At 37.2% G+C, this 13,407-nt stretch overlaps 1 protein-coding gene across 2 annotated transcripts in view; it reads left to right on the top strand.

The window, feature by feature from the left end:
- The window catches only part of ADAMTS6 (ADAM metallopeptidase with thrombospondin type 1 motif 6), a 146,032-nt gene that overhangs the window by 53,452 nt on the left and 79,173 nt on the right, over positions 1-13,407 (top strand). For both annotated transcript variants that reach the window (XM_072921911.1, XM_072921910.1), the window contains exons 8-9: positions 5,791-5,834; positions 9,276-9,381. In XM_072921911.1, the coding sequence (XP_072778012.1) occupies positions 5,791-5,834; positions 9,276-9,381 (150 nt within the window). The remainder of the gene's footprint in view (positions 1-5,790; positions 5,835-9,275; positions 9,382-13,407) is intronic.

Below are 13,407 nucleotides of genomic sequence, written 5' to 3'. Positions count from 1 at the left end.
TCAGATAGCCTGAAGGATTTGATCCATTTAAGAGAAATCTGAGATTTCAGTTTGATCTGGCAGCAGTTCGGTTTATAGTCATAGGTGTTGGAACTAGGTTAATTTAATTTTTCATAAGAGGTACCTTTTTGCCTGGTCTTTTACCTTTATTCAAAAATGAAACATCTGTGATTGGGTGCATAGATAAATCACGTTGCACAGCATGAAGAATAAAAAGTAAAAAATATGTAACCCTATTGCACTTGTTAGGTTTATTATTGTGTGAGAAGGATAGTCCTTATTTAAATAGCTTGTTCTTAAAACCTATAATAATTAAAAAGGGACTATAAAAAAGTATAGTTTGGTTTAAAAGTAAAAAATAAAACCTTGCTTTCAGAGATAACATGTCTGGAAATATTCCCTAAAAATGAAACATAAATAATCTGTAGTATTTAGCTCTGTTGACTCTTAGTCAGAACAGAATCGGTTCTCTTTATTTTAGTTTATTTTATTTTATGACAACCTTTTCAAGCAGTTTTACTGGTAAATCATCTAGTATCATATATATGAATATGTGTTCACCTATCTGAAACTTACAAAGAGCTTCATGTTCCATCATACATATTTGTTGGTTTTCCCTAGCCTGAGTTTTCATGCTTTACTCATTTACTGTACTTAAATCAAAGATATTGTGTGGGTTATTCTTGATGATTAATGAAATTCTTTTGAGTGTATCTAATACTAGTATTCGTGTATGTTTCCAATCCTGTAACAGATATATTTCTATCTCAGTGTTAATTTGATGCAAATAGTCCCTTCTGGCACATTGGACATTTCCAGTAGCATACAGCTAGTAATAATACTGTTTTATAGAGACTCTTTCCAATTAAAGGGCAAATTTGGATAATGAGACTGCCAGAAAGGGCAATGTTATCCCTGAATTTATAAATACACATTAACATGAAAGGAGAAATAATTAATTTTGTCTTTGTATGTACTGTTTATGCCACTTTTAGAATAACTTTTTGAACTGTAATACACACACTTCAGAAAGTCTGAAAAGCCCGTGAGTTCACATGGTGGTCACAGAAGGGCCACAGTGTAATGATACAATTCTGAGAAATCCCACATATTAATCTGATTAAAACAAAATTTAAATAGTGATTTGAAAGGGAAGAAGGTCTACTGAAACAGTGGGGCTCAACTTTGCTGATAAAGGCATGACCATATCCCCTAGACAGATGCTGAAGCAATTTGTTTTTTTCAGAATAAAGAGGAATTAATGAAGAAAAGAAAAATCAATTAAATTATCAGATGCAATCTCTGTCTCTGAAGTACCCTAAGCCACAGAGCTGGGGACTTCTATCAGGGGAAGTATCAGTATGAGCTGTCCTGTTTTCTTTGCAAACACACACAAATGACTGCCGTGAAGGGAAGGGCAGATAACTGGATGACCTAGGACAGTTGTTCTCAAATTATGCTCTGAATAATTCTTAATGTGAGATTGAATAGCTTCTAAGGAGTATTTTTTAACTTCTCTTGCTTCTAGAATAAATTACTACATTTTTATGCTAAGGGTGAGTGGAAGTACTATTGAATCCTGATACTTTCTTATAGTCAAATCTGTGAATTAGTATGTCTCTTTCTTTAAAATTTATGTTTATTTTTAATGTGGGAATGCATTTGCAATCATGGAACTCTGTGTGAGCTACATAGTTGCAAAACTGCATGCATTAGGCCTGAAAACATTTCTCAGGGATCAGGAAGAATCTTCTCTCTTTGGTCTGCAGGAGACAAATGGCTGTATTCCCCTGAGGTGCCTGGGATTGTCTATGGCTGCAGAAAATTTACCTGACAAATTTGAGCAGTGCTTATAATATTCACAGAGAATTTGTCTTGCTTATCTGTTTGACTTGTGTCCTATGCAAATAATCATGATCATGCCAGTCACAAGATTTGCAAAGGAAATGGATTCTTCTTCAGGTTAGAGTTACAGATAAGAGCGACTTCTTATCTGTAACTATCTGTAAGAAGAGATAGTTTGTAGCTTACATCTACACAAATACATTAAATAAACTCGTTAGTGGCTTTTTTATAGCACTGAGTACTGGCACAGATCTTGTGTACACACTACTAAGATGGCTTCTCCAAAACAGATTAGTTTTGTATGTGTTGCCTGTTAATAATCATGGCCATCTCCACAACTTTTCATGGGAACTCTTTGAGATCAGTTGTTCTCATGGACCAAATCTGTGCAAGGAACGTTTCTTAAAAAATGGTGATAAGAGTTTTAAAAAAGTTTGATTATGCAGATAGTAGAATTTCAGAGTCTAGTGTGATCCCTTTCACTTTTTAATATGGTGTGCAAGTATATTTTAGCATGGTGCCTGTATTACTGCCAAAAAAGACTAGGATTTTTTCTTTTTAAGGTTCCTTAAAAACACTTGTGGTGCACTAACTCTTGCTGTTTGATCCATGGCATGACAGGAGTATACTGCTGCTCCAGTCCTTGACCAGCCTATTGAACAGACAATGGTCTGTCTGTGCAGTTTCCTTCTGGCTGATGTGTCAGTCAGAGTTGTCAGTGACAGTTGTACATTCATCATGCATTTCCTGTCTGTCTGTGCAGCTCTTCAACAGCCCCACAGGAATGCTCAGCAGTCCCAGACCTCTTCCCCATCTGCCTCATGAAATGACTTCTGGTTTCTTCAAGGCAGGCATGGCCATGTAATCAACCATCTTCCCTCCTACCTCTTTTCCATTCCACTTCCCCAGTGTGGTCACATTTCAGGGGCACTGCACCCACTTTATTAGGAGTTATATGATCTTTTTTGGCTTGGGGCACAGATTTTTCTTGGCTGTCTCAAAATGGTCTGGCTGCCATCTTATCCCAAGTTATTTACCTATGTAACTGTGTTCTTTCATTCAGCTTTTGCGTGGTGTCCCTTCTACACCATCTGTCAGTGAATTGAACCAACATTTTTGCAGTTGTCATAATTGTGACTGTTTTCATAATCTTTAATGGTTGGTTGAGATAATTGTTGGCTGGAGACTCTCCCTTTTGGGTCTCTTTAGCTCCTGAAGTATTTACTAGGCATCAGGTGATCAAACTGCACCTTTGTGCTGCTTTTTTTGGATGTGGGCTTTTTGTTTAGTTTTGTTTGTTTGTGGTTGCCTTTTTTTTTTTTTTTTAATTTTACATAGCAATTAGACCTATCTAATCTCATGGCCAGTCTTGGTGATTTGTATTTTCAGGGGTTTCTTATCTTAAATTTACTAGTGTCAAGTATTACATATGTAGTCTTCTTCATTTGGAAACCAACATCTGAGAACTAAATGAATTCCTTGAAGGTTCAAAATAAATTTTGAAGAAGTGGTGTCAAAACCAAAAAAAAGACAAGTTAATCTGATTTTAAATCATATATAGAGGTTAATGATGGAAGCAAGCAATTTCGTTCATAAGAATGCTGTGACCTTTCAGAAAAAGCACAAGGGGAAACGATTCATATGAAAGTAATAAGATGAAAAAATGGAGCTGTAAGATGATGTAGATAAAGTAAGTTATTAGACTGAAAATTTTTTCAAAAGATAAAAAAAAAAAATCCTGATAAACCTGGGCCTAGAAGAGTGTATGGACATCCTTACAGGAAATTAATAATTGTCTATAAAATTTGAATTTTTAGTGATGGCATATTTAGAACATGTTACTACCCAAGTATGTTCTTGCAAAAATAATTGCTGTATTGGAAAATAAAGTTATATTTTCCTTAGTTTTATTATCAAATTTAAGTTTCATTGCCATCATATTTTCTTAAAAATGTTAGGTTATGCATAATGAAGAACACACACTTCCCAGCAGAAACTGAAGAATACTATAGTTGTTGTTTTTCAAAAATATAACAGAAGCAAGGGACCTAATATAATTCTTTCCTGTCACAGTTCTTTGTGAAACTGAACCTTAGGTGAGGAGTAACTTCAGAATCATTCCTGTAGGACAATAATTTGATTCAGACCATCAGGAAAGTTTTCAACCCTGCTGAAGTCAGTGACAACATTTTACTTGAGTGGAATTGGCTTTATTTTCAAACATCCGTTTTATCTAAGGTTGTATGTCTTTAATTGTTTTTCCTTACCTGCCGTTGGATATTAAAAAGCAAAAGACATGTGTATTGCAGAGACTTTTTTCCATTCAGTTTTCAACTATGTTCTAAGGAATTTAGTTAGTGTTTTCCTCAATAAATAAGACTGAGCCGTCTACTTTCTCTGAGGAACAAATTTTCAATAGGATTAGGTTCAAGCACTCTCCTAAACACAGAAATAAGGAGTTTGGTTCCTTAATTATGTAAAAGGCAGGAAATGTTCAATAAAAAGCCTTCTTTTACTCTGAATCCATGTCATTTTGAAATTTAGGGCCATTTCAGTGGTTATATTTTAAGAGAAATAAGAAAGCTTTTTTATAAGAATATTTTCTATAAGAATGCTGACTTGGTTACCTTCACCTCCTCCAGACAGCAAACAGGAAATCAGTACACATTTGAACCACCTTGATGAAATTAATGCACATGAACATTTAAGTTCAAAATTACAGCTTAATCCCACCAACTGCTCCACACTCAGTACCCTTTAAAAATCAAAGGAATTCCATGTGGTCACAGCAGTCTGCATACATAGAGAGTTTACTGGATTTGTTCCAAATTTTAAGCTTTGTTATTTTGTCCATGGATTTGGCTTGCAGACAGACCATAACTCTTTTAGCAGTGAAAGGTATATATCTTGTGATTATACTCTTATGTGATAGCAGTCTTTACAGTATTTTTAACATAAAATGTCTGGTGGCCCAAAATGAGTAACTATTTGGGTTTAAAATTAAGGCATAAAGATGGTATCTTTTAATATTTTTTCTCACTTGGCTTTCTAAAGAGTAGAAATTATTCTGAAGCATAGTATACTTCAGAAATCAAGGATATGTATAAATTCATGAAAATAAATAGCATTGTGGGAGTGTAGCTTTATCACTATCTATATTATAGGATGGCATATTCAAAATATGAAGGTGTAATTAATGAATTGACTGCTGCATGGCCACCATGCTATTTTAAAAGCTATGCCACAGAAAACATTTTAATTTCATTGCTAGCTCCAGATATTTGCATATTAACTACACAAAAACTCATTATCTTCTGTGTTTGAAAGATTGTATCTACAATGGCAAAAAAATTTCCTTTAAAGAAATATTTTAGCTTTTTGTAGAAATGGTTTTTATTTTAGGTTGTTAGCACATATTCTTAAGATACACTATAATTATGGAAGGATAATGAGAAGGGCACTATAATGTAAGATCATAAGATGTTTATAAAAATAGTATAAAATTTTTTTTAAAAATGCTTTTTTAGATAGAACCAAAGTCTAAGTAGTATGACTTAGCTGATAAGTGTGAGACCATAGGAGGCTTTCAATTATGTTGAATAAGTGAAATGTAGGGTTTAAGAATCAGTAGCAGTCTGTAGCCATGCTGCTGTAACCTCATAACAGAAGGGTAGACTGCTTTAGAGCTGGTGATTACAAAGATCCACTTTAACAATTTTTTTCTTGCTGGCAGGTGTCCCACTGGCCTGAGGCCAGCGGCTGTGAGTGTACTGCAGCTTGTGGTTTACACCAGAGTGTAGAAAAGGCCGACACCAGCTGGCTGCACATAATTAAACTGATTGCGGTCTGACAACTTGGACTATGATACAGATATGTGATAAATATACAAAGTATCTTACAAACCTGATTCACTGACATACTTTATCTACATTTTTTTCTTAACAGATATGATATCTGCACTTACAAAAACAAGCCTTGTGGAACACTGGGTAAGAGTATAAAGAGACATTTCAGCTCATATTTGCTGTTTCCTGGCTTTATACTTAGCTATTGGTTTATTGACTGATTAGATCTTTTTAAGTTTGTACTGTCAAAATTTTGCAGCTTTATAAACATGAAAAATAAAAGATAATCCAGGTGGATTTTGGCTTTGATACATTGCTGAGAGTTTGTGTGAGCTGGTGCTGTGTATTTCATCTCTGACAGCTGTAATACTGGTAAAACCTAGCAGATGACTCAGATTTACTTCTTACAAAAGAAAACTTGCTGTTTATTTCCATTTACCCGTGTCCATAATCTAATTTAAAAAACAGAAGAAAAAATCCTCAGGAAGGTTATAAAACCACCCCCATAAACATTACAAAAGAAATGAACTTTGAGGTTTACACTGTTGCTGGATTGTACACTGCAAGTACAGCTTCATGTTTTTCCTTTCACAGACTTAGAAAAAATAGCACAGTGATAGAAAATACGGTAACATTGAAACTACTTAAAACAGTGCTCTGACGATGGAGAAGTGCACATGTCAACCCTAAATTAAGAATGGAGAGCTATTTTTCTCCCTATACCTAAATATATCACCAGTAGTTATTTACTACAACAAATAACTACAAATGACCTATAGGTTGTTGCTTCCAATAGTGCTTAAACATATAAAAGGAACATTACTCAAAGATTAGCATAACACTTGTTTAGATTTTTTTTTTCAGTTTTCATCCTTTCATAAGCCTCTTTCTTGAAGGTGATTAAAGACAAAATTCTAATTCAGCTAGTTCATATTATTAATACTTTTCTCATTCAGAATTCATGATTGTATTTGCTTTGTCTTTCCTATATTACTGTATATCGCTATTACTGATAGCCTTAACCCATGTTAATTTTTTCTGTAAGTCTATCACAAATCAGTACAATGTTTTTGGCAGAGGTGTGTAGTTTACATGGGGAAAAGTACCAGAATTTTGCCTGCTACAAACAAAACCCACAGCATGCTTTAGTTAAAGGCAAATCATGCTGATGAATTTCCAAATGTAATTGATTTTATTTGATATTGGAGGTGATGAAACTGAAGAGATGATGCCTTAGAAGTGGCTTTGCAAGTGTTAAAAAAAGAAAAGTTGAAAGAGAATACATTCATGCATGAACTATTCAATATTTTTATGTGATACTTTTGACACAGATCATTAGTGTAACTAATGCTGACTCTATCAGATTTTGGCATAAAGGCAAATTTTGCTTCACTTGAATCCAGTGCAACAGAGGATAGATTTGGCAAATATTTTATTAAACTAAAAGTTTAATTTTAAAAAATTAAAAATAAGAGTTACATATGGTATCAGTTCCAGCTTACGGTTATAGGGGTCTTGGCAACACAACCATGACGATTTCTGTGCATTATAGACATTGAATTGGAGAAGAGACAAGGCCCTGTAGTCCTCTTTTGCAAGGCATTTGATATGCTTAAGTCTCACTGACATCCAATAACTAAAGTTAATCATATATATAAAGGAGTCTGTGAAAAAAAGTCACAGAGAGGTCTCAGAAGGTCAAAAGAAACCTGAATATTTGGTATTCTAGGAAGAGACAGAAGTAAAAGATTTCATTTGGCGTAAACATCTGTATCCTATTTCAGACACCTGAGGCAGGGAACCTTTCATGGAACCCCTTAGAAAAGATCTCAGATGTCTGTGCAGTGTGTCTGTGGCTCCAGTGAAGGACAAGTCCTTTTAAAGTCTGAGTTACTGACTGAGTTCTTAGCTTGATCTCTGTCACTTTCTGCAAGCATAGTATGGAGTTATTTTACTCTGCTCTTTTCATTTGCTGAAGCAAGTCCTCACTTTTAAGACCTGAAGATGGAGATGACTTTATCATTCAAATATGGTGGACATTGCAGAGGAACATGATAGTTGTATATATATGTATTGTCATGTTGTTTTCAGAATTCTTCAATTAGAACAGCATGGGTGAACTATAATTACTGCTTTTTTTTGTAGGTTCCACACTGCAAACTCTCTAGACACACATTGTTAGCTTTTGCCCATATCAATTTGGCTATCGGAGTAGTTTTGCTGTGTCCAAACTAGGTTTATTTGGAAGAAAACATAGAACACATACCCCCCAAATACTCTACATGTGCCTACAGGAGACCTAAGACTGCCCACGGGGTATGTTCTCACGATACGCCTGCAATATTTTTTCCCTTCAGGAAGCTTTGAGCCACACATGTAGTGCTCTTCAGCCTACAGGATTCAACTAGTCCAGAATGGCCAAACCAACATGCAGATACGTGAAGAGTCTCAACTTCAGTGCTTCACTGTGCTGATCCACTCCTACAGCTTCAAATTAATTGCTAATGTGGACACAACAGGAAGCACTTGTTATATTAAGACTTTCTTACTCTTAGTCCAAATAGAATAATTTGAAGTCCCTACTCATATAAATAGTTTGCTTTCTCTCTTCCCCACTCACTGTTCCATTCCCCTCATCTCTCAACCAAAGTTCAGCGTTTTCAATTTTTTTATTGTTATTTTTATAGTTGTTTGGAATGTACTTATTTATTTGTAAATTATTCTTTTTTCTGTTTGTTTTTTTTCTTTTTGGTAATGTAGTTAACTGAGCAGATAATGTCCTTAAAGAAAGGTTTGCTGCTTCTTTCAGATAAGAAATTCTAGGGGAGAAATACATTAAATAAACCTGATGTTTAAGTCTTTCTCTAATGGTACTAAATTATGACTGGAGTATTTTCTGTACTAATATGTTGCTGAAAAATGTGTAAGATAGAGAAGAGCCATAGTCAGTAAATGTCTGTGATGTTCTCTCTCTGAAGAAAGTTTTTAAAATCCCTTGTAACACAATAAGATTTTAATGCCAGAAGATGATGGGTGACAAATGGAAAAGACTTCCATGCTTAAATGCTTGCTTATTATTAACATGTCTCCTCTCTCTTCACTGATGCATTCGTTGTTTTTTTTTTTATTATTTTTTTAACGTACCATGTGAGGTTTTTCATAGCTAAAAAAGTTGCTTGTATGTTTTTATGAACCCACTAAACTTAAACAGATTTCTTTAGAAAAATAATGTGGATACATTTTGCTTTCTTCAGGCACAAGAATGTTAAAATAGAAATGCTTTCTTGAATTCCCTCTCCTGGCTCAAGTTACTAGGTGGTCCCAAGTTACCAGAAGTAAAATTTATAAATCTAACCCCTAGTCTAGACATTTTCCAGCACTGACTGCAGTTCAAAAAATATTAATGTCTAGCCGGCAAAGTGAAATTCCCCCCAGTGATTTTGCAAATGACTAGAAAGTTAACCTTTTGCCAACTGCTCCTTCTGTGCATAGAAGTTATTAAAAAGAATCCAGGCATTTATAACTAGGGCTTTTAAGACTGAAACACCTTGGCATGATCCTTTGTGTCTCCTTCTGTTTATTCAGGCTTGGCCTCTGTGGCTGGAATGTGTGAGCCTGAAAGGAGCTGCAGCATTAATGAAGATATTGGCCTAGGTTCAGCTTTTACCATTGCACATGAGATTGGTCACAAGTGAGTGAGTTTAAAATAAGAATACATTTCAATTTACCACATTTTTAATATTAGTTAATAATTGATATAAGTTTTTTCCTTCATCATCTCTATTCTAATGTTCCATGTTTCTGTATATGGCATTCATAAGTGGCATTATATTTTATTTAGTATGTATTAGCAGGGAATTTAAATTTAGAACTGAAGACTCATTGTATACCCTTTGATTTCAGATTCCAGTTAAATCTGTCCTTCTGAGACTTGACTCACAACCTTCCTACTCTGTTTCATATTTTTAAATATTTGGCTTTGAAAATATTTTCTCCCCCATTACTTTTTTCTGCCTTTCTTTAGGAAATATTTAAGGCTTTCCATCAAAAGACAGCACTCTTAGTACAATGTGATGATTCTAAAAAGATTGGACACTTTCTTTTATCAAGAGGTTTTCTCTTTTATGTACATGGGTTGACCAATACAGAGTTATGGATGACGTGCTTTTCTACCCAATAGCTCATGGAACTGTTAAAATTCCAGTGTGGACTGAAATGAAAGCTAGCAATCTGCTGATCAAAAAAAGGAGTTGGAGTTATTTTTAGCCCACCTATCATATTAGATAATCACCAGGCAACTCTGCTCGCATTTATATTATGTATTAAAAAGTCCCTTCCCTTCCCTTCCCTTCCCTTCCCTTCCCTTCCCTTCCCTTCCCTTCCCTTCCCTTCCCTTCCCTTCCCTTCCCTTCCCTTCCCTTCCCTTCCCTTCCCTTCCCTTCCCTTCCCTTCCCTTCCCTTCCCTTCCCTTCCCTTCCCTTCCCTTCCCTTCCCTTCCCTTCCCTTCCCTTCCCTTCCCTTCCCTTCCCTTCCCTTCCCTTCCCTTCCCTTCCCTTCCCTTCCCTTCCCTTCCCTTCCCTTCCCTTCCCTTCCCTTCCCTTCCCTTCCCTTCCCTTCCCTTCCCTTCCCTTCCCTTCCCTTCCCTTCCCTTCCCTTCCCTTCCCTTCCCTTCCCTTCCCTTCCCTTCCCTTCCCTTCCCTTCCCTTCCCTTCCCTTCCCTTCCCTTCCCTTCCCTTCCCTTCCCTTCCCTTCCCTTCCCTTCCCTTCCCTTCCCTTCCCTTCCCTTCCCTTCCCTTCCCTTCCCTTCCCTTCCCTTCCCTTCCCTTCCCTTCCCTTCCCTTCCCTTCCCTTCCCTTCCCTTCCCTTCCCTTCCCTTCCCTTCCCTTCCCTTCCCTTCCCTTCCCTTCCCTTCCCTTCCCTTCCCTTCCCTTCCCTTCCCTTCCCTTCCCTTCCCTTCCCTTCCCTTCCCTTCCCTTCCCTTCCCTTCCCTTCCCTTCCCTTCCCTTCCCTTCCCTTCCCTTCCCTTCCCTTCCCTTCCCTTCCCTTCCCTTCCCTTCCCTTCCCTTCCCTTCCCTTCCCTTCCCTTCCCTTCCCTTCCCTTCCCTTCCCTTCCCTTCCCTTCCCTTCCCTTCCCTTCCCTTCCCTTCCCTTCCCTTCCCTTCCCTTCCCTTCCCCCCTTTCCTTCTTGACAAAAGAGCTCCACCAATCACTAAATATTAATAGCTCTCAAATTCCTGTAAATAAAATTTTGTATTGTATTGTATAGGTGACCTTGCTGTGAATTTGTCACATATATAACAAAACCCCCAGTCTTCCAGTAGAGTATTTTCATTATAATTCCTATGTCATACATCTACACATTCATAGAATCACAGAATTACTTAGGGTTGGAAGGGACCATTTTGAGTGGAACTTCTTGTGTTTTACTTTTTGACTCCTTGTCCTGTTCCTGGGCACCACTGGAAAGAGTCTGGCACCATCCACTTGGCATCTGCATTTGAGATATTTGTATATGTTTTATACATGTTATTCCAGAGATACACAAAATTATTTAATATATGCAGCAATTTTATCATGCAAAGATGGCATGATGACCAGAATTCACGTGAAGAGCTTAGACTGGCTAGAATCTGAAAAAAACCCCTACCTATAGTGATAGCATATATCCTGTGAGCATAGGAATGTTTTTACCATTGATGTTTTCTGTGTATTGTATCTTTTGGCTTCCTATATATAAGGTATTTTAAAATTCAGAAATCTCAGCTCTTTGAGGCTTTCAGCTAATTCTTGAGATGGCATGATATGTCAAATGCTGATTTGATAAGATGCAGAAATAATATTCCTTTAGCTTTTATACAAGGTTTTTTGGTAAAAAATCTTCAAGATTTATGTTTTGTGGTAGCCACAAGAGCACCTGTCATTCTACCCACTCAATGATTGAATGCCTCTACAAATGTCAAAGTTATTTCCTCTCAATCTCCTAGTATTCAGTACCTATTAGACATTATTTGCATATGTGAGAAAAATAATTGTTTCTGACAGCCTTGTAAACATTTTCTTTGGCTCTTTTCACGCTTAGAATAGGAAATTGACTTCATTGTTAAGTGAAAAACAGAAGCATTTAAAGGCCATATCTACATCAAACATGTAACATACAACAAAAGAGCAATTACACAAAATCACGGAATGGATGGGGATGGAAGGGACCAGAGTGGGTCATCTGGTTCAATCTCCCTGATCAAGCAGTGTCATCCTAGAGCATTGGCATGGCACAGGTGGTATCCAGATTCGTTCTTGAATATCTCCAGTTAGGAGACTCCACAACCTCTCTGGGCAATCTGTTTCAGTGCTCAGTCACCTGCACAGTAAAGAAATTCTTCCTCGTGCCCAGGTAGAACTTCCTGGGCATCAGTTTCTGTCCTATGACTCAGCATCTCTAAGAAGAGCCTGGCTTGGTACTTCCCCTTCTTATAGGCATCAGTGAGGTCCTCTCTCAGTCATCTCTTCTCAAGGCTGAATGGACCCAACTCCCTCCCAGCCTTTCTTCGTAAGAAAGATGATCCACTCCCCTAATTATCTTCACTGCCCTCTGCTGGACCTACTCCAGGTGCTCCATGTCTCTGTTGTTCTGAGGAGCCCAGAACTGGACACAGCACTCCAGGTGAGGCCTCACCAGGGCTGAGCAGAGGGGCAGGATCACCTCCCTCCACCTGCTGGCAATGCCCCTCCTAATGCCCCCCAGCATAGCACTGGCCTTCTTGGCCACCAGGACACGCAGCTGGCTCACGGACAGCTCGTTGTCCCCCAGGACCCCCAGGTCCTTCTCCACAGCGCTGCTCCCCACCAGGTCAGCCCCAGCCTGTGCTGGTGCCTGGGGTTGTACTTCCCCATGTGCAGGACCCTGCATTTGCCTTTGCTGAATTTCAGATAGTTCTTCTCTACCCATCTCTCCAACCTGTCAAGGTCCTTCTGAAGGACTGCACGGCCCTGTGGGGTATCGGCCACTCCTCCCAGCTCTGTGTCCTCAGTGAATGTGCTGAGCAGGCATTTGCCCCTTCATCCATGTGATTGATGAATATACACATAAAAAATGTACAAGTGGTGAGGAACAGAAGCAAAAAGAAATTACCCCGCCATAAATATTTAACAGAAGGTGTGAATGAACATTATAATCACAATCAGACTATCAGTCTCTTAAGTTTTCAAGGAGAAATGCTTTTCTGGATAGCCTTCTAATTAGATTAGAATAGGAGAATTGCACTTTGAAAAATCATGTTTTTCTTAATTGTGTAGTTGGTATGGAATACCGAGTTTTTTAAAAACTTTCAAACTGAGGATCAAAATTCTTTAGTGGCTAAAAGAGAACAATTATAATAATACAATTTTTTGATAGATTATTCACAGTTTCTCCAAAATTTGGTTTATAAGCTTCCCTGATGGAATTGGCTCAACTTCGTGTTAGTACTTTATTAAATTATACACTGATGAGAAGGCATTAGATCCTTCAGTCTTAATTCCTGTATATCATAGTTTGTTAAATTTAACTCTTTTAACCTTGTATTGATTCAAATTAGTTCAATTGGATTGAAGAATACCAGAAAAATACTTCTTGAAACCTTAAAGGAACTGGTAGTCTGATTGTAATAGTCAGTTATGCTTTCTGTTAAATTGTTACAGGTTTTTTTTTTTTGTTGTTGTTGTTGTTGTTTTTTTTTTA

This window comes from Taeniopygia guttata, chromosome Z (genome assembly GCF_048771995.1).
Source record: "Taeniopygia guttata chromosome Z, bTaeGut7.mat, whole genome shotgun sequence".
Taxonomy (NCBI): domain Eukaryota; kingdom Metazoa; phylum Chordata; class Aves; order Passeriformes; family Estrildidae; genus Taeniopygia; species Taeniopygia guttata.
Note: the sequence above shows the minus strand (reverse complement) of the source record. Positions and strands in the feature narration are given on the sequence as shown.